The sequence below is a fragment of the Labrus mixtus genome, chromosome 15 (assembly GCF_963584025.1).
Source record: "Labrus mixtus chromosome 15, fLabMix1.1, whole genome shotgun sequence".
In the NCBI taxonomy this organism is placed as follows: Eukaryota; Metazoa; Chordata; class Actinopteri; order Labriformes; family Labridae; genus Labrus; species Labrus mixtus.
In genome coordinates this window covers 11,896,402-11,916,152 of record NC_083626.1, presented here as the reverse complement: position 1 = coordinate 11,916,152, position 19,751 = coordinate 11,896,402, and the positions used below count along the sequence as shown (strand labels likewise).

General features: G+C 39.4%; 1 protein-coding gene across 4 annotated transcripts in view; it reads left to right on the top strand.

Moving 5' to 3' along the window:
- The first annotated feature begins 2,373 nt into the window (after nt 1-2,373).
- cntn3a.1 (contactin 3a, tandem duplicate 1) overlaps nt 2,374-19,751 on the top strand; it is a 74,748-nt gene continuing 57,370 nt past the window's right edge. For 2 of the 4 annotated variants that reach the window (XM_061057520.1, XM_061057517.1), the window contains exons 1-2: nt 2,374-2,902; nt 11,609-11,752. In XM_061057520.1, the coding sequence (XP_060913503.1) occupies nt 11,698-11,752 (55 nt within the window). In that variant the 5' untranslated portion in view covers nt 2,374-2,902; nt 11,609-11,697. Of the gene's footprint in view, nt 2,911-11,608; nt 11,753-19,751 lie in introns of all 4 variants that reach the window. The other 2 variants (XM_061057519.1, XM_061057518.1) reach the window with 2 other exon arrangements.

The following is a 19,751-nucleotide window of genomic DNA, read 5'->3' as shown; positions in this document are numbered from 1 at the left end:
AACCTTAAACAAAGCAACACCTATCTCTTTTGCTGCACTGTTCTGTTTAGATTTAGTAGGTCAGCTTTGCCAGTCTGCTCTCCTTTCCTAAAATAAAAGTGAGTCCATCATTTCACTTTTTCTTGCAACTAAAGTTTAAAGGTCTCTGAGGAAGTCAATCGGGGAATCAGCAGCAGATAAAAAGGAAATGGACATGTACAAGACAGTGAATCAGTTTGCGATTAAAGACAATATTTTAGTCAAGCCTTTGTAGTCTTTTTTGTCTTAAAGAGTGTGTGACACCTCTGCAGAGTATAATCTGGCCTTTCTAGCTCTCAGCGTGAAGTCTCCGTAAATACTCAACCTTTCCGACTTCTAGTGGCATCGAAAAGTTGCTCATTTCAGCATCTCATTTAGCACCTCAGGACGAATGGAATTCATGTTTATTTAAATGACACCTTCCAAACACTATGGGAAGCTTATTGTCCCATAGGGATGGTCACATGAAGCATTTGTCTCCTCAGAGCACAGAGAGAAATGAAAAACTGTAAACGGTAAAATTTAGTTAGTTTTTCCTTCTGAAGAAATCATCATAGTAAAATGATAAGAACTTCTCCCTCCAGTCTTGAGCATGAAAGGCGTCATCAAATATTCAAGCGTAGTTTCAGATATTTGTGTTTAGGGTGGCCGTACTATTAAGTCTTCCTTGGAGCTTTGATGTGCCATTATTAGCTGTGTGCATGGGTGGCTAAGGAATACTAAATGTTCATTCAGTAGGTTAATCCAAATACTCTTTTCCTTTTGCCTTTCCAAGGCTCAGCGGGGCATTCACTAATTTCTGCTGTAATTATCACACCCCTTTTGGCTCAAACAGAAGTAGATTCTCTTAAATCCCTCTCAACATTATGAGTGGATTATCAGCCAAAGACATAGTGCATAACCACTTCTGGCTGTTTGAACTCTGTGAGCTGATGGAAATCTGTCTTGATTTGTGCGGGAGAAGTTATCATAGAAATAAACTCTTACAAAGATGTTTTAGTGTGGACACAAATCTGTTTCTAATGTTAATTTTATGTAAATTTGCCATACCACATACAGGGGATGGACCAAAATGCTAACACCTCATGAAAAATGACACCCGTAAATAATGTTTTGACAGTTACAGCTGCTGGTACAAACTTAGGTCATTTAAGGTGCACTGCCGTAATCATCACTTTTTATGTGACTTTCAAAGCAGCAGGAGACCAACAGAGCTACAAAGATACATATCGTCTGTCACCAAACTGCCCATTGTGTCTGGGAAAAGGTAAAGTATATTATATAATAAGTCAGTCAGACAATTCATATCATATAGGATGAATATATATGTCTCAATTTCCACTTCTGATATGATATATGGTGTACTGGAAAGACTTGGGTAGCTCTGGTATCTCTGTTGCAGTGCCTGGGTTTTTTTAAAGCCCAGTTTTTACTGAGTCTTTACAGTACCTGTAAGTAAATAAAGAAATATGCTACAGATCAGTTCCTACATTTGTACAGCTGTAGTAAGTCAACTTCATACTTTGCATATTAAAGGGCCTGCACTCTCACAGGTGTTTTCAATTACTCTGGATGATTAGACATCCAGTCAGGTGTATGGATGGATGAATGCTTGGAATTGGTGTTGATGTCACCCAATTTTATGATCTAACAAGGTAACAAACAACATTGAAGAATATAACAGTGCAGGATGTCCACCTGGAAAGTATAGCCACAATAGAGCAAAAAAAATGGTTGAGAATGATGTCAATCAAACACCTTTTGCACAGGACTCTGCAGTATACATAGTAGAGCTCTAATCGGCCATCATAATGGAAAACACTTTGGGTGTGTTGGAAGATATTTCTTAAAATGTAAAAACATCACTTTTTTTACACTAACAAACTGTCAAGCAGTGTAAAAAGAGGGCTCAGTGGAGTTTATCTCCCATTTGTGACCTATAGCACAAAATACTGTTAATCCTTTCATACATCAGTTGTAGTATATCAATAATTAATACAAATATAACATTTTAGGGCCACCTCTATCCATAAGTGCCAAGGCACATTTGCACCTTACTCAATTATGAGTAAGTTTATGAGTACATTTGGCTGTATAATAATGATTGATTTATTCATTAATTGATTGGTGTTAAGACTTTTGTAATGCTACTTTAATTAAAAAAAAAAAAGAAACTCGGGAACATTTTATTGTATACCCCACAATGCCTTGAGAAAGAGGAAAAGTTTTTCTTGCAAACAACAACAAAGAAATATAGAAATCATTTTGGACAATGTTAAGAACATATTGTGTGCCTACAGTAGGACAGGCTACCAAAACTCTCATGTCCCATGTCACTGCTGCCGCGCGCGCAGGAAACTACAGTCCTCATACTGTGCACGAGCCGGACGCTCAGACTGAACTACGACGTTAACCACACCGTGAACACTTTCTTCTCCCAAATTGAACACGTACGGCGAAATTGAATAAGCTCCGCACAGCAGACCTCTTTAAGAGAAGCCGCTGCTGCAGGTTTGGTTCAGAGCTTGTCAGCCTGACGGGGGGATGCGGTGTGGACTGCCGGCGCTGCCCTAAATGGATGAGCCGGAGAGAGTGTGGAGAGCGGAGGACCAGACCGCTACTGTAGCAACTACTCTCCAAACAGTGATGGCACTACGGGTGCAGGAGTGAACGAACCGCGTTAAGTGTCGCTTCCAGAGATAAGAAAAGAGACTTTAGGGCTATTTCCACGAGAGCAACAACCGCACTTAGAAGAAACGAACTTCACTGTCGCCGTCGACTCGATGCTGGGGCTGCTGGGCTGAAGCAGTGAGGAGATGCGCGGTGTAACATGGATCTCAGAGAAGGGATAAACATCAGCAATCGCCGCAGGGATCGTACTCAGGTAAAGAGGTACAACTATATGCATTTCTCCACGTAACAACTCAAAATTCTAATTTACCTAACCCCATTGTGGCTTGTTTCGTTTCGTGCTGGTCGAACTGCCAGTGTTTTCTACAAACTTCCACTTCTGGCGTCGACTGCTATTACAGTTAGGCTATATAGTCTCAAACCTAATAGTTAAAAACCCTTTAAGATTATCACTAGTGTTCTATTTGTATAGCCTTTGCCCCTTTTCATTTCGCTTACAGGCACGAGGCAGCTATTACTATATCTCCACATGTCAAGGCATGTTTTGTGTCACTGCCTCTCCGGCCGCTAAAAGGTTTTAAATGTTACTTTTCCAGTCACCATCTACAATTTCCACATAGCCCACATGGTATTATAGTAGCCTCTTTGTCCTGTAATTGCCATGGACACCATTTACCATGCATCCTTTCCATAGGAGGGCACACATCAAGCTATCACTTCTTCCTCATTTCAATCCTCTTGCAGAACTCATTTGTCGTCTGTGATCAACAAGGGATTGGACTCAGTCCACTCTCATCATCTCTCCCTCCCTCCCTTTGATTGCACCCAGCTCGGAGCCTGATTGCCGTTCAGATTGTCTGAAGTCCTCTAGCGTGCCACTCAGTTGGAAATAGTTGTCCTCGTGAAATCAAGTGTCCATGTGTTAGAGAGGGAGCTGCCTTGCACAATACGATTCTACTATTAAGAAAATGTGTGTTGGCATCATTGGATTTTCTTCCACAGTAACTATTCCCTGTGCTTAATTGCATGTAGATTGTGTTATATTCTCCCCTCAGTGTATGGACTCTTTTGTTTCATCTTTGGAAAATGTCAGCTGGGTGTGCCACGGGCATAATACTACCAAAGCCGTGGTTTTACTCCCATCTCAGCGCTACTTCTGTGAGCAGTAACTCCTCTTACCTTTTCGTGGTTGAATTGTGGAGCTACTACACGTCTCCTTGGGGAAATGTGCTTATGGCTGGACACGTTTCCGATGATGTCACTGGCTCAGAGAGAGGGTGGAACATGAAGTTCATAGTACCCCACTGAGTGGAGCCTAGTCTGCATGAGAAACAGAAACACGGCTTGATGCAGGCGGAGGAAGATGTGCATTCTGATAGGTGCGACTAGGTTAGGGCTTGTCATTTTTTCATTCCATTTGAACACAACAGGCGAGCAAAGATAGTGTGATGATCAGCATGGTTTCCTCAGAAATCTTTTCACTTCTTTTCTTTTTTATCTCTGCGGTTCACTCGTCCGCATTGGACCACGAATATCTTACCTGCTGAGATAAGCTAATCTTTTATTTGAGCTTATGCTACACATTTTTTTAAGTTACTCTTCACTAGGGGTGGGACAAATATTGATATCCCAATGTAAGGTTGTCTTGACTGGTGTGATACAATTATTGTTTTGCTGGTGCCACTTATTGATATTTTGATTAAAAAGGAGATGCCTCTGCCAGTTTGACCCAAAGCATCACTACTTCATCCCTCCTCACAGTGGTGAACAGAAGTTAATTGGCATGAGCTGTCAGCAGTGTGATAAAAGAAGAAGAAGAAGAAGAAGAAGAAGAAATAGAAGATTATGTTGGACAGTGGTGAAAAGAAGTGCAATGGAGAATAAGAGATGGAACTGACAGCATGTTGCAGTGAATAAATACATGAGCCCTGTACTGAACCTTATTAGTGGAATTTCATATTCTTAAGTTAATCTGATATCGTGGTGGATCATTATATAAATGTTTGCAATACATCAATGTTCACAGAATCTCTTCACAATCAAATTACCATTACTGTGGGGCGGGCCACGTATTGCTTAATAATCTCCTAATGTATTGCATATTGTATCGTGAGTTACCATGTGTTCTCCAACCTTACTATTAACAATATTTGATGAAATGTGAAACAGATATCTGAAACCATGAAAAGCTCACCTGCTGCCTTAAAATGTCTACATTTAACAACCCTGAATATACCAACCAGAAAGCAGATAATTTTCCGTACATCAGAACACTTTTGTTCTGTGCTTTGTGTTGTTTTTCCATTTCTCATCTACACAATCTCAGTGGGGTACTATCAAGTTTATGTTCCAACCTCCTTCTTTGTTTGAGTCAGGACATCCTCAGAGACGAGTCTTTCCACACACACAGTGTTCTGCTGGCAGAGAAATAAACGGAAGTCAGGGAAAGTTTTTGCAGTCCTTAAAAATGTCTTTATTTTTACCTTATTCACTTTATTTATTTATTTTACTTATGCACAATGTTTCCATATTAAATACTCAAATATTTTTTTTTTTATAGAAAGTGCAGTGGTTGTGTTAGTGAACTGTGAAATAGAGGATCTTAAATACACCCTAACAAGGCTAAAGCAGTCTACGGTTTTCTGAATGTTTGTTCTACAACTAAAGCCTGCTCTGTCTGTAGCTCTTTAAAAGTTTCATATTAAAGACTCATTTTAAACATTTACTGAATATATGTAGTTTATTTATTTTATATTTTACATTTTTAAATTCTATTTTATATATTGTAATAGCTTCTTATACTGTATTATTTGAGTTGTTGCAAGTTCTGCGTTGTTTCCTTGTTAATTGTTTAGCACCAATACACCAAGTCAAATTCCTTGTATGTGTAAATGTACTTGGCAATAAAACCCGATTCTGATTCTGATTCAAATAGAAAATGAAACATGCAGTTGATGGCCAACAAAAACAGCTCACTAAAAAAAGGTAATAAAGTATAATCTATATGTTTGTTTTAGTCAATTTAGCCTTTTAGATAGATGGAATTTGTAGTCAAAAGAACATGAACTGTAGTGTTCTGTCCTGTAGTGTCCACAGTACATTATATGAATCATCTTGAATTGGGCTTATACGTTTTCATCATACAGTCTGATAGTCTTTTATTCATGGGCTTGTCTAAATGCTTTAAGGCACAGTGCTCACAGACACTTAAGGTTTCAGTCTCCGCAATTATGAAAGCACCTTTTCTCCATGTAGGGCTTAAAATTGCCTTCCATGATTACTGCTGCGCTCCAACAAAGAGTTCCACCAAAGACCCAAAATCTGGGTATTTTAGACGCTATTAATTGGCAGGCTACTCAATTCTAATGGGATCCTTTATTACTACCTTAGTCAAGAATGGTGCAATAGAAGAGGAGCTCAACCACTTGTGCAAAAAAACATATTCATATCCAAGTTATTCCTAATAATGATTTATCAATTCACTCACATTCTTAATTTAAGATTAGATAAGCACATTGGATCAGGTTTAAACATTTAATGCGTCGGTATAGTGTATTCAGAAATATTCTTAAAATGAATAACTCAGTGGAACTGCGTACATTATTACTGTACACTGTGCTCATTATGTTAAAAAGTTGGACTTGGAGCATGTGTGCAAGCAGGAAAAGCCTTCAATGAACTCGGTTGCTGTTGTCACGAGGGAGATGGGTTGAGCGCTTTCGTGGAGTGCCCCTGGTGTGGTCTGAAGAAATGAGGAAGCTGGCATGTGTTATGTCATGCCTGCGGCTTGTGTGCTTAGATCAAAACACCATTAGTCTCTTTGTCTTGTGCCACTGTTTGAGGTAGAATCTTGGCTAGGGAAAACATTGGCACTTCCTTGACTCCCGTGGTGTGCCATTTGTGTGGAGGGGGAAAAAATTGGGTTGGCACACATCTAAGGTGGAGCTCAAGGAAGTTTTGAGCCTTTTTGCTTAGAGGTGCAAAGATTCTTGAAGAGCAAGAGGTTAAGGGTTTTATGTGGCTTTTTCACATTTGTGCAACTTTCTAAACACCCTCAAAAAACCTTTGTTCTAACGTATTTAGAGTTAAACAAACTGGATTCCTGCTAACACATAGCAGGGACATCAGTTTGAATAAAGGAACAATGTTTTCAAGCTTCAAAGCAAAAAATAAAGCGTTATTGTCTCTGTCAGAGTATAAATAGCTCTGATGGTCAAAAAGAAAACTAAAATAGAAATTCCTGATTGCTGTCATATGGCTCTGAATATGTGGTTCATATAATTGACAATTTAGTCTCAAAGAATCTCCATAAGTGTGATGAAGTATCATCTGATGAGGACTTGATATGATTATCAGCGCTCCTGCTCTAGCGCTGCATGGTACATCACATGTGCGGTGTGTCAAAGTATGCAGGATTAAGGAGAAATGTAACTTTCTCTACTATTACTACTACTACTAGTCTCATCTCGAGTATAGGCAGAAAATGAATTTTAAATGACTGGAGGCACTCAGAGCCAGGAGATGATCCTCCCATGCAGGAAAACACTGATCGAGCTAGTGTCTGCAGATCAAGTGAAGTCACAGCTCAGGTGATTAAAGATGCAGCATTGTATGCCGTTTTTCCTCGTCTTGTCTCGTTTCCTGCAGAGTGTGGGAGTCTGGGCTCATTCATGATTCAGAGCTAGGGGGGGTTGTGGGTGTGCCTGAGTGTGTGTGGGGTGCTCATGCGTTTTAGTGTGAATTTTATCTTCATCTGGACTCTTCAACCCAACAGGACGTGGAGTACCCTTCTATTAATACATTTCTGAGCGCTGAAAAATTGATGGCAGCAGAGAGATTGGGTGTAGTGGTGAGGGTCGAATCCGCTGCCATCACTGTCAGCTTCTGTGGCTGACTGAACTACAGTCTGTGGTTTATCAACTCCAGCTGCTGCTGTCAAAGAAGAGGAGGAAAGGAGGTGTCACTTTGACAACACTAGAATGTGGAGGAGCGCTTTGTCTCAAATCTGACACTTCTCTTTAAAGCAGCTGCATTTCCTCAAAAGTCAAATAAAATGAATCGCTCCATTTCACACACAAGCGTTTGGCTGTAGCAACAAATTACATTGATTCCATGTGATTGGATGATGTTAAAGTAGTACTATACTTGAAAATAAAGCCTGACAAATAAACTCTAAAACACTCTTCAATCTCCATAAAGATACAATATATAGAGATATAAGAAGAAATTCTGAATTTAAATTTTTATAAATAAGGAAATATAAAAAAGTAGCATCTGTCAGATTTAAAAAACATGAATCAGCCTATACTTCATATTTTAGCTGTTTTATAAATAGCTCTATTGGTAAATACATAATGAATATTATCAACATCTTCATTGACTAGACATCATCTGTGATGTTATTGATTATTATGATAACATGACATTTAGGCATTTTCCACAATTTCCCTCAAAGTGGAAATATTGATGGGCCATTTTACCCACAGATCACTAAGTCAGAGAGAAATCACTGAGCTGCACCTGACATTTTGCAGAAAACCTCTCATCATTTACAATTAAATGTTTTGCTCTCCCTGTGCATCAGTCAGTGGCAGTTTGATACTCTTTGAGTTTAGTAAATTTAAAGATTTTGATTCGATTTGAAAATAAGTTTTAGTATCTCTGTAAACGTTTTTGCCAGTTGTTGAGCTGAAGGTTCACAGTAAGAAAAATGACACAAAATGAGACGTGGATAATGCGGTGTGCAATATGTCACACTATCACCAATGGTTCACAATAACCTCTAAAAAATGCAGAGAACCTCTTTGTGTGGACCATTTATTGCATTGACATTTTGTATTTTATTCTTCGTGTTTGTCATCGGCATTTGTGAAATGAGACTTTGGATTCATCTCCATTGTGATTCATGTGAATGCAGTTGAGTTTGTGCAAATTGGATTAGGAAATGTTAAGGCTAGGATTGTCATTCCAGCCTTGATCATATTCAATTTTTCAGCCATTGGCTTTTTTCCAGAAACATGAAAGAGGGTGGAACTTGAAAGCAAAGTTTAAAAGCCTTCCGATTCATTAACTTTCATTTCATACAGCAAACAAACGAGAGACATCGATTTGGGATGAAAGTGACTCATTGGCCTTGTCACTACCACTTAAGGTCACAAGGGTAATTATTTTGTACTGAAGAGGAAGTCAAACACTGCTGTGGACACTCCCTGACTCCCCGAGCCATCATCTTAGTGCCGTGCTTCTTTGGATCAAAAGGCTGTCTTTGCCCCCCTGCCCCCCTCCACAGTAACCCTGCTCTGTGATGTCTCGTGTCTCACGGTTTGCTGAGTAATAGAGATCAAGAGATTGCTGTCAGGGGCCGACAGATACCTACCTTTATGAATGGAGTGTCTCAATAGGTGACACGTTCTGGTCATGTCAGCTTGCTGTCAGGGATGAAATCATTTGAGATGACCACAGTTTTAAACGTTTAAAGGGATACTTCACCCATTTGCATTAAGCTTTGTATCATTAGAAACCTGGTAGTATTTTTGAATGGTCATGCATCCCGCCCTCATTTTCCCCCGAGATGGGAAATCTTTGTATTTCTAAGTCTGAAAAGGAGCTTCCAGTGATGCAAAAATTGTCATATTGCGTCACTGGAAGCTGTTGCAGTTAGCGGGGTGAAACTACAACGCTAGTTCTTCATATTTTCGACCACTGAAGCTACAGACCAATCACAGATCAGTGGGTGGGAACTCACTCCCAGAATCGAAACTTAACGTCCGCCATATTGCCTGGAAGCTAAGCTAACAGGCTCTATGGAGAAAGCTGATAATGGCGAAAAAATATAAATATAGCGGTGAGACGGCTGCTGCGACAGGCCGGTCTTGTGTCTTGGCTGCTGACCGCTGGCCGCAGCAGCCGAGAAACAAAACCAGCCTGTCAGCAGCAAGCGTCTCGTGACTATATTGCTATATTGCTGGCCGCTGCCAGCTCAGCAGCCGAGACATAAGGCCTGCCTGTCGGAGCCGGTGAGGACGAGGAGGGTGGACTGGTTGTGTCGGTGCTCTCACTGTTTGTCTATGAACACAGACATAGAGTCTGTTTTCTGACAGGAATTTCCAAGATGCTAATTCCTTCTGGAAGAAATCTCGGAATCAGTTGAGGAAACGGCCTTATGTGTTGAAGCAAACATGTCTGTAGACCTGACCTTAGTGGGAGTGGCCTGCGGTGCTTTGCATTCTGGGATTTGGTGTCTTTCATCCACATGAGCCAAAAATACATTTTCTGCCTTTTCTCGGCCAAGAAGGCACCAACTTCAAAATGTATTTCACATTTCTACTACATATATGACCCAATGTCAGTACAGATTCATGTTTCAACGGGTGAAGTATCCCTTTAAGTAGATGACAAAACGATTACCTGAACATTTGTTTCTCCATCAAAATAGAGCAGCAGTTCAATCTGCAATCTTGGGTGATTTCATTTTAACACGTTGATTGCGAAAAGTTTTGCTTAAATTGTGCTCACTCTCTTTCTTTTAAAGATATTGTGTGTGTAGTAATTTATTCAGCAGCATCTCTAACAATTATTCCCTGACAGGAGGAGCGCTCCAAAAATATCCAAAAGCACGAGAAGGGATTTGAATTCTCTCTCTCTGTTTTATTTTTTTTAAAAAGCCAACATTTACTCATGACATTTGCGTCCTAATAACTGCAAGATAAATTGGAACTAAGATGATGCTCTAAAGCCAATCTCCGCAATGAGATTTATTGGGGAAAAGTGTTGACTTTAGCGGTTTAGTACACGCAGAAGGAAGAGTAGTTTAGGAGAAGATGTCAGGGACGCAGTTGATATATTCACATATGCATCAGTATGCTCCGTCATGTCGTTCAGTGGTGCAAAGATAAGAAGGGTGCAGATAGCTGAGAAACTATGAATGTGTAATCTTTCAGTTGTCCCTGCTTTTTTGCCGCTTTTCTCTTGATAGACTATACTGTATGTTCTTATTAATCTTTTCCTCTCATTTATTTTAGCATGCCAATGGTGTGTGTAGTGAGAAGAAACTGTGCCATCAGTCAGTTAAATGTACCGGGAAGACTCAGTTTGAGCAACGACAATGGCTAATTTCCTCTCTTCATCCTGACTCACTCCATAACTGCCCTATCCCACACTTACATTTATCTGCTGCTTATCTGATGGGATATTAGCTACCCGCGGTTTGAGGAGGTTGGAGTGTTTAGACCAACAAATACATCACTTTGTCCATAACAACAGGATGATGTCTCATTGCCATGCCAGAACTTCTTTTGGACTTCATTTGAGTCTAAGCAGGGATATATTATGGTTAAATCCTTGAGAAATTACATTTTTTGAGGCTCCCCGGGGACCATAAATGGTTTTGCCCTGCATACAGTCATCTCTTTATGTCCGAAAAACATAATCCCCCTTGCTCACACAAATTTGAGGAGCCTGGACAGTGCTTTATTACATGCTAGTGTTGTGTCTGACAACCAGCTTGCTTTTTGTTTTGTCTCAGCAAGTTTGAGTATTTGTAATTGCAATCCTTTTATGTCTCTCTTGCAGACATGATCCCTATTATGCAATGTTAAGCACACTTAAGAAAACCATAGCAGCAGTGTTTGTTGGAGCTTTGCTTGGACAAATCATCTCCTGTGTTTGCACACAACAGAGCGATACCTTGATTACTCTCACAGATATGCCCAGACTATCACAGGATCTGTAATTCAAAACAGAATTGCTTTTAGCTGTCACTTAGACCTGGAAAGTCTTCGTAAAGACCGGGTTTTGAGGCTATGACAACACCGGCCCATCTGTGTTTTGTGTCATTAATGTTATTGGCAGACTAACATGGACAATTAATGTCCCTGTGAAATAACACTGTCTGATGAAACAAGCGGCCAGTGCTTTTAAATGTCTAATGGCTTCCCCCTCCTTTTCTTTCATTTGACAGAAGAACGGTGAAAGTGCTGGAAAGGACAAAGCCAGGATTCTACACACCTGTGATTGGATGTGAGTCCATATTGACCTGAGACCATTAAAATGGGGTTGCCATGGAAACTTTTACTGCTGCTGTCATTGGTGGAGTGTCTGGCAGGTAGGTCTCCCAAATCCACACTTTTTTATGTTGTTAGTGGAGGGCCATGAATTGTTATTTATATATTTTTTTTGTGATAGCTCCTTGGCAAACAGAACACATGCCACTTTAAGTCAAATAAAAACTAAGAGGTTTTATGGCCAACAGCGCCCAAAGCCCTCCACCAATTCTACAAATGGTGGAAAAGAATCACCTTGATGTCTTTTCACTGGCAGCTCAAGGCAGCAAATCAAAATTCCTTTAGTTGTGCTTAGCAGCTATCTCTTCTATTTCCTAGCATTGAGACCAAAAAAATAAGCCATGTTTCTTTTTTCTGAAAGACAGCTTCTATCTAGCTCCAGTTGAATGTGCAGTCATTCTTTTGAACGAGCCCCTCAATTGTTAGCCTAATTGAGATTGCACCGGTGGTAGTACAGAATTCTTGTCATTGATCTTGCTTTTAATGAGAGACTTAATTTTCCTCCCTTACAAAATGTTCAGGGTCAAATGCTAGTTCTCTTTAGAGTGTCTGAAGCCGAGAACAAGATGAATAAGGGCTTTGTCATCTGAGCACAGTTACTTCAAGAATGAGTAATCTTTCATGTTGCCTTGCTCTAAATCAACAGCCCCTCCTCACAGCTGGGACCTAAAATAATTAATGTGTGCGCGCGTGTGTGCATGCTTGTTACTGTCACTGTGTGTATTTGTTTGTGTATGCGTGACCCTTTTCACAATCACAACAGCACGTCAGAACCTAAATTTGCCTACATGGCAATTAGCACCACTTATCACTAAATCCAATACACATCAGTGGATGTATAATGAGGCTTTCCTCAGGGAACTGTGACTCACTATGGGATTAGGATCTACACCACCAGTCTGGATCCCATATCATGTCCTACTTATGCATGCCGATAAATATACAGATGAGTGAACGTCTTAGACATGGATGAAAACACTGCCACAAACCTGCTAGGGTTTTGAACCCAGACTTACATCTCTAAGGAGACAATTCAAGTCTGGAGTCCGTTCTGCACTGTAGATACCCGTCTCAAAACAATCATAAAAAACATCCAGAGTTTCCATTCAAAGAAAATGAGTTCTTAACAAAGAAGCAGAGGACATATAGTCTGTGAAAAGCATTGTGTTGCACAGGGCTTGCCTCACTCCTGAGGCTCACACTCACAGTTGGTAACTGAGAGTAACCAAGCATTAATATTCAGTATGGGGTTACATTACATATGCGCTGCTTGCAAGACAAGCATGGCGCAACACAACGATAGTCCTCCAAAGCCTCTGTGTGTTCTGAAAGACATGATAAGCATTTTAGTATGCAGACAAGCACTGCTGGGTAGGGAGAGAAGCGTGAGGGTGTTGGATAGGTGCTGCCAGGTTATTTATCCAGACTTGGGAATGTTTTTTTTTTTTTATATAACAGAGGGCATTGGCTGTGTGGGAGAGCAATGGGGCAGAATGGGAGTCACTCCCATGGAGAGTTCATCAGGAGTTAACCAGCTCTCCCCTGTTCAATCGCAAGGGTTTGAACGGCCCTGAGGCAGAGGCGTGTACTGTATGTGTGTTAGTTTGTATGAGTGAGCAAAGGAGCAGAGAGGAGGCGTTGAGGTACAGCAGGAGACAGTTTGCCCTGCATGCACAGATAGAACTAACCTTCACACAGCAATGCACTTTCTGTACTATATCAACAGTCACTGAGCTGTACTACATGGAAAACTCCCTTTTGTTAAATTAGGTGAATCCTTATCTTGACTGGAGAGATGAGACTGAGTTTCTGTTCAATTAAAACAATATTATATTTTTAAAAAAGTATCACAGGAACAGAGTCTACAGCGGTCTGTTCATTATGGAAAAAAAGAAGCATTAAAAAGAAAGACACTGCCATGGAGTTTGCTGTATATATTCCCACTATCTTCAAAACCACTTGCCAACAACATAAATAATTTATACTGATTTCAAAAGATTTTGCCACTAGCTCATTAGATTACAAGCATCACCTAAATCACTAATTGGCAGGAGCACAATCATAGAAACATCTGTAATTGGCATTGAAGGGCTATAATTTTGCAGTATTGGAATCAGAAATGAAAAAAAGAATACAGTAAGATGACGGCTAAGCCTATAACTAGCAATCAAATGTTTGGCGCTCTCAAAAAATGTCCATATTAACAACGGAAAAAGCTTCCATATTTAGTTGAGTGGGTGCCTGCGGTTTTAGAGAAGTGTTGCGTATTTGGCACCGTGTCTTGAGGTTTAATTGGATGAAACTCGTGTGGACTTGTGGGCGGCTGTGGCTCAGTTGGTAAAGTTGTCGTCTCTCAACCAGAAGGTCGGGGGTTGATCCCCAGCTCCTACAGCAACATGTCCGATGTGTCCTTGGGCAAGATACTTAACCCTGAATTGCTCCCGCTGCTTCGTCTGCGGCGTATGAATGCGTAGGAATGGGATTAGTTACTTCTGATGGTCTCACTACATAGCAACGTGTGCCATCAGTGTGTGAATGGGTGTGAATTTGTAGGTGTGACATGCGGTTTAAAAGCGCTCTGAGTAGTCAGAAGACGAGAAAAGCGCTATACAAGATCAAGTCCATTTACCATTTGTTAATGGATGAGTGATGATAAGATGATGAAAAATCGATAACTTAAAACTGTGTTTGTTTGCCAATCAAAAATAAGAGTTCAATAAAGTTTTATAGAGAATTCATTGCACCCAGATGAAATAGCCTGACCATCATGTCATGTGATGGCAGTTTGTGGTTGTACAGCTATAAAACTGCAGCTTAACGGAGGGGTTCACAAGTAATAAGGTGATCCTAATGAGATACTGCATTGGCCTTAAAGTTATCTGTATTTTTTGTTGTGTGGCCTATTAATTATGATGTGACCCTATCATTTTAATGTAACAGCCAAATGATGACCACACGATATATTTTACCCTTACCGCTGCTCATTGAAAGCATGTCCATGTCTTAGAGGTAGTAGTAAAAATGAAGGGCTGCTTCTGGCCAGCATTTTAATCTCCGAGAACTACTTTAACTTTGCTCTATATCTCCCCTGTGAGAATCAGAGACAGCTGGAGTTTCAAATATTGACTTAACTCATTGATTCATCAGAACATGGCAGAGCCTTTTAGGAATCCTTAAGCAAGGATTTTATTGCATCTTTGAAGTTCTGTGAAGAGGTGGAATATTCCACAGTGAATCTTTTACTCCCATAGGCAGCTGTGTTCATTCAGTACTGAAAAATCATCCCATTTAAACGTGTTTGCATACATGCTGTGGGTTTTGTTATGGGTCCTTAAAAAAATAATCTGATCTTTTTATTATTGCTTGAAAACAACACCAATTGAACAGTAATATATGCCTAAATCATGGGCTGTTTCTTCATCTCCTGATGCTAAATATGAATGATGAAGATTTGTCTCCATTAATTTGAGTATTTAGCTAGATTAACACTGATATGCACAGACATGACATGCCATTTTGTACATTTTTTTTTTTAAATTCTGTGTTATGCTTGTTCACAAATCAAATATATAACTTCCAGTACATTCTGCAGCTTATTAACAGTAATTATGAGATTAATGTTACATTTTAAGAAACACGTACAATATACAGGAGTCCACTCCCATTCCTCATTGGGAAACACTAAACACGAATAGGTCAATCAGGCAATCTGTAAGGCACCATTGTTGGAAACATTATGGCACAATTTTAAAGCATGATAAATGTTTCCATTAGTGTATGACATAGCTGCTAGTAAGTGACAAATAACCTTCTAACCAATCTTGAGGAGGAAAAGGTAGGGATATTACTACAATTAGATGACAAATGGCATTCTCAGGACCAATGTGTTCCTTGGTTTATGTAGACTTTCAATAGAGAGAACAACAACCACAAAAAAAATAGCTTTAATTTGCTATTCCCACATGTGGACTTGGATCTAATCAATTCTGTGTTTCCCCAGTGAACATGGCATTGGGTACCCTGTGTACAAAGGCTGTTATTGAATTTCAGATGCACTAGCTTTGATTAGCGAGAAAATAGTGTGACATGTTTGGATATTGGTTGGAAATAGGTTGGCCACATTCCTCTCCATACAGAGTGTGCTTCTGAAAATGTTTCTCAACTTAATTAAAGAGAGCCTGCAGTACAGTGAAGTACACCCTAGCTGATAGTCACGGCAGTAAAGAATGGCCAGGAACATTTTCTATTAGTCTGATTATTGAGCAATATCTTTTTATGTGTTTCTAATATATCTTCAATCTACTTCTTTGAAAAATGAACTCAGATAGGGAGAGAGAGAAAGTGGCAGTATCCATTCAAATTTTTTTTCTTTACCACTGTTTTAAGTTGGGATTGAAAATCATTTATAGTTTTCATTATTAACAGTTCAGTGCTTCTATTTTTCGGGAGCTATGAAAATAGTTCCACAGATATTTAAAAAAGAAACAGACTAAATGTGACCAAAAGATAACTTTGCTTAAGACAACCCTACAGTCCCTTTGCTCTGGAGTAACATTTGCTGCCCATGAATAAGAGACCTTAAAGGTGTGCCTTATCGGCCTGGACAGAGGGGAAAGATGCTTTAAAAAGCAAGATTGGCTTTTTTTTTATTTGATGCATAAAACCCTGAGCTGAAACGAATGGATTTGGGACCTCACAAACGACCGATACCTCCCCCACAGCCGACTCCCCATGTGCCTGTTTATTCATGCTGAGGTAAGCTGGAGGAATTCATTTGCTGTCAGCTCGTATTGAATTTGAGATTAGTTTTTATTTCAGCCCCCTAAACAGCTCCCTCTGCCTTCCACTTGTGCTTGGATGCTGAGGCTTGTGTTGTCTGAGAAGCTTTCGAAAAACGGCAGCACATATCACCATCTGGCAGCAGGTGACAGAGAGGAGTGGGAGCAGACCATTATACTTTTTTTCAAAAGACCCCTTTCATAATGACCTCCATCTCTTTCCTACAGCAATGGGCAGTCAACTTCCTGTTAGGATTCTGGATCAGTGCACTTCTGTGATAGAGCACTTTTTCATGGCCCTGCCATTGGATTTTGACGTTCTTATTTTAATTTGAGGACACTTTCTTGAATTTTGAAAGGGTGAAAAATCTTTCAATTGATGTGCCAGTGTTGATTTAGAAATGCAAACTTGTACCGCTACAGCCAGGTGTATTTGTAGTTTGTATATAAATTGTTTGCTTAGGCTAAAAAGTATGCCACCCGTGTGAAACTATTCCTGGAAAAATATGAAAAATCCCACTGCTTGGTATTGGTGTGGTGTGTAGCCCCTTTAATGTTTGATTACCAGAGAGCATGCCTGAAAATTATTCCGCTCTGCCCTACCACATGTTACATTTATTCTTGTTGGGCCAACAGAGGAGTTTCAGAGAGTTTGCATCAGTTTGAGCTGAGCCTCCAGGCTCAACCCCAAGAGCTCAACATCTTCTCATTATTCTGATGCTTACTCGCCATTGTAATAACAGTTGCCATGGTGCTGCCAAAGATCAGGTCAGTTAACCCAGAGTACAAGCTGCCTCAATATACTATGTTGATTAATTTCCCATTAATTGTATATTGAGTTAGGTTTTTTCCCCCGCTGAAGTCCACTCAAGGAATGATCAAGAATGCAACACACACCAAGGTTATGCTAAAATGTTGCGACAGTCGTGTTTCAGCACGATAAGTATGTTTTCTTGTGGGTGCAGTGGGGGTAATGCTCAGTGTTGGAGCTGTTGTTTGTGCATCAAGCATATCAACAGTAGGCACTAGTGATAAGTGAGAAGTCCAACTCATTAAATAAGCACCAAGAATAACTCAATGTGCCGCTGCCTAAATTCTTAATCAGGTACTAGTAAAATCAGATGTGGATGAGCCAGAGCAGATTGTATTCTGTTTGAAAAGTGTTGATGCAAACAGTGGATCCATCTTCCAATCTATTTATCAATCTTTCTGTCTTGGGTTATTAATACAGATGTGCAGATGTGACACAATCCAAACACTGAAGGAGCTATTCAGAGAAACAACTGTAAGAAAGTGTTTACAGCACACTAACATACATATATTTGTTCACAACAATGAAGCAAACTTTGGTATGCATGGTAATTAAATGGTTACTATTTAGTATTATACAGTACAAACAATGAGAGATCACCATGAGTCAAATGTTTCAATCATGTGGACCATTGAACACAAGTTATTAAAATACTGTTTAAAAAAAAAAAGAAGATTTCTCTTTGAGTTTGACGTTAGATTTGCTGCCAATAAAGAATTTATTAATATCTGAAGGGCTGGATTAAATTTGGGAGATAACAGCTTAAAAGCATTTTTCCAAATGATTTAAATATAAATGTTTGTGACTTGATATCTGGAATCGTTTATCAATTTAATTAGACACTGGATTCCTCTCGTGTTGACCCCAGGCCTTATCATCCTTCCAAGTCTGTGTACAAGTGTGAGGATTAGTGTTTGAATATGGACTGTACAAGAAGTGTCTTCTGGCAATCAATCATGTTTCATCTCTGCTCGGAGGGACACGCTTCATCTAACAGAAATTATAATTAGGCATCCTTTCATTCTGCATAACTTTGGGAGAGGTTTATCCTTGTGGAGAAGACCTTTCAGCGTACAAGGTCCCTTGTCAAACATCTCCACCCTCTCAGAGAGTTATTTTGAGTCTTGAGGATAAACCTGTACTCCCATGATGCCAGAGACATGAAAAAGATACCTGCCTCTCATACAAAACAGTTACCCATACCTGCAAAACAATCCCACTTCTGTGCCATTACAAATATGCAAATGTATTCTGTCAAACAAAAATGAATTCTCCTTCCCTGGCAGATAAAAATGTTTATTCCAATGAAGTGATGACTGACTACCCCATGGGTCACTGTAACTATGGGCTTTGCCAAAAGAACATGGATTCACTATTGCACCTTTGTAATTAACAAGGGAACGTGTGTCACATGTCACACACTTTTCTTTGTTTTTTGTTCTTTCAAACACAATGAATAAACCTTGAGAAGTTAGAGTTTTTGTATGAACTCATTTTCTGTTAGATTGTTTATTGTGTCCTTGAAGAACACAATAATGATAATGATAACTGATATTCTATGATGTAGTCAAGACAATCTTGTCTGAGACCAAATCAAGTCCAAGATCTGACCAGTGGCAGATATCAGACTCAGAATCAGAAATACCTTATTAATCCCAGGGGGGAAATTTGTTTGCTACGGTTGCTCATCAAAACCAAAAATCAGTAGGGAGTATATAGACAAGTTTACAATATAACATAAAATATAAATATAAATGATAGAATAAGCCATAAGTACCAAGTGAAAGTTATAATAAAAATAGTAATAATAATAAGCTATGTACAAGCTCAGGTAATTGAGGATATAAACAATATTTACAAATATGAATATACACTGATGCATTTAACAGTGTAGATATTGCACGGTTTATGTATAAATATTGACACAGATACACAGATTTCACAATTAAAGTAGAAACATAGTAGAAAGTCCAGGTAATAGTCCAGATACACAGTGCATGTAGCAGAAAAAAAAATTGGAACATGCAAACCATAAGAACTCCTTATATTGATCTGAATAATCCACATTCCAAAACAGGCAATTATAGATGTTCGAGCAAGAAGGCCTATACTATTCTTGAAAAACAGTTATTTGTCCTTTTTTATCTGAGGCCAATCAAGAACAAGTCACGTTTCAGATTCAGAGATGCAGGCAAAACGTTCAATAAAAAAGAGGTCTTGAGACCCTGGGAATCTTAAGCACCACAAGAATAACACACAAAATGCAAAAACACAATACACGTATAATTCAGAGACATTTGTAAGGTGCACTGGTGATTTATTTTTATCATGGTGAGCTTGCTTTATAGATAATAACAGGTCTTGTTTTCATTTCACTCTGTCACGGAAACGGAAACAAAAATGAAACTATTCAGAAAAGGCACAATACCTGTTTTTGATTCTGTATTTCAG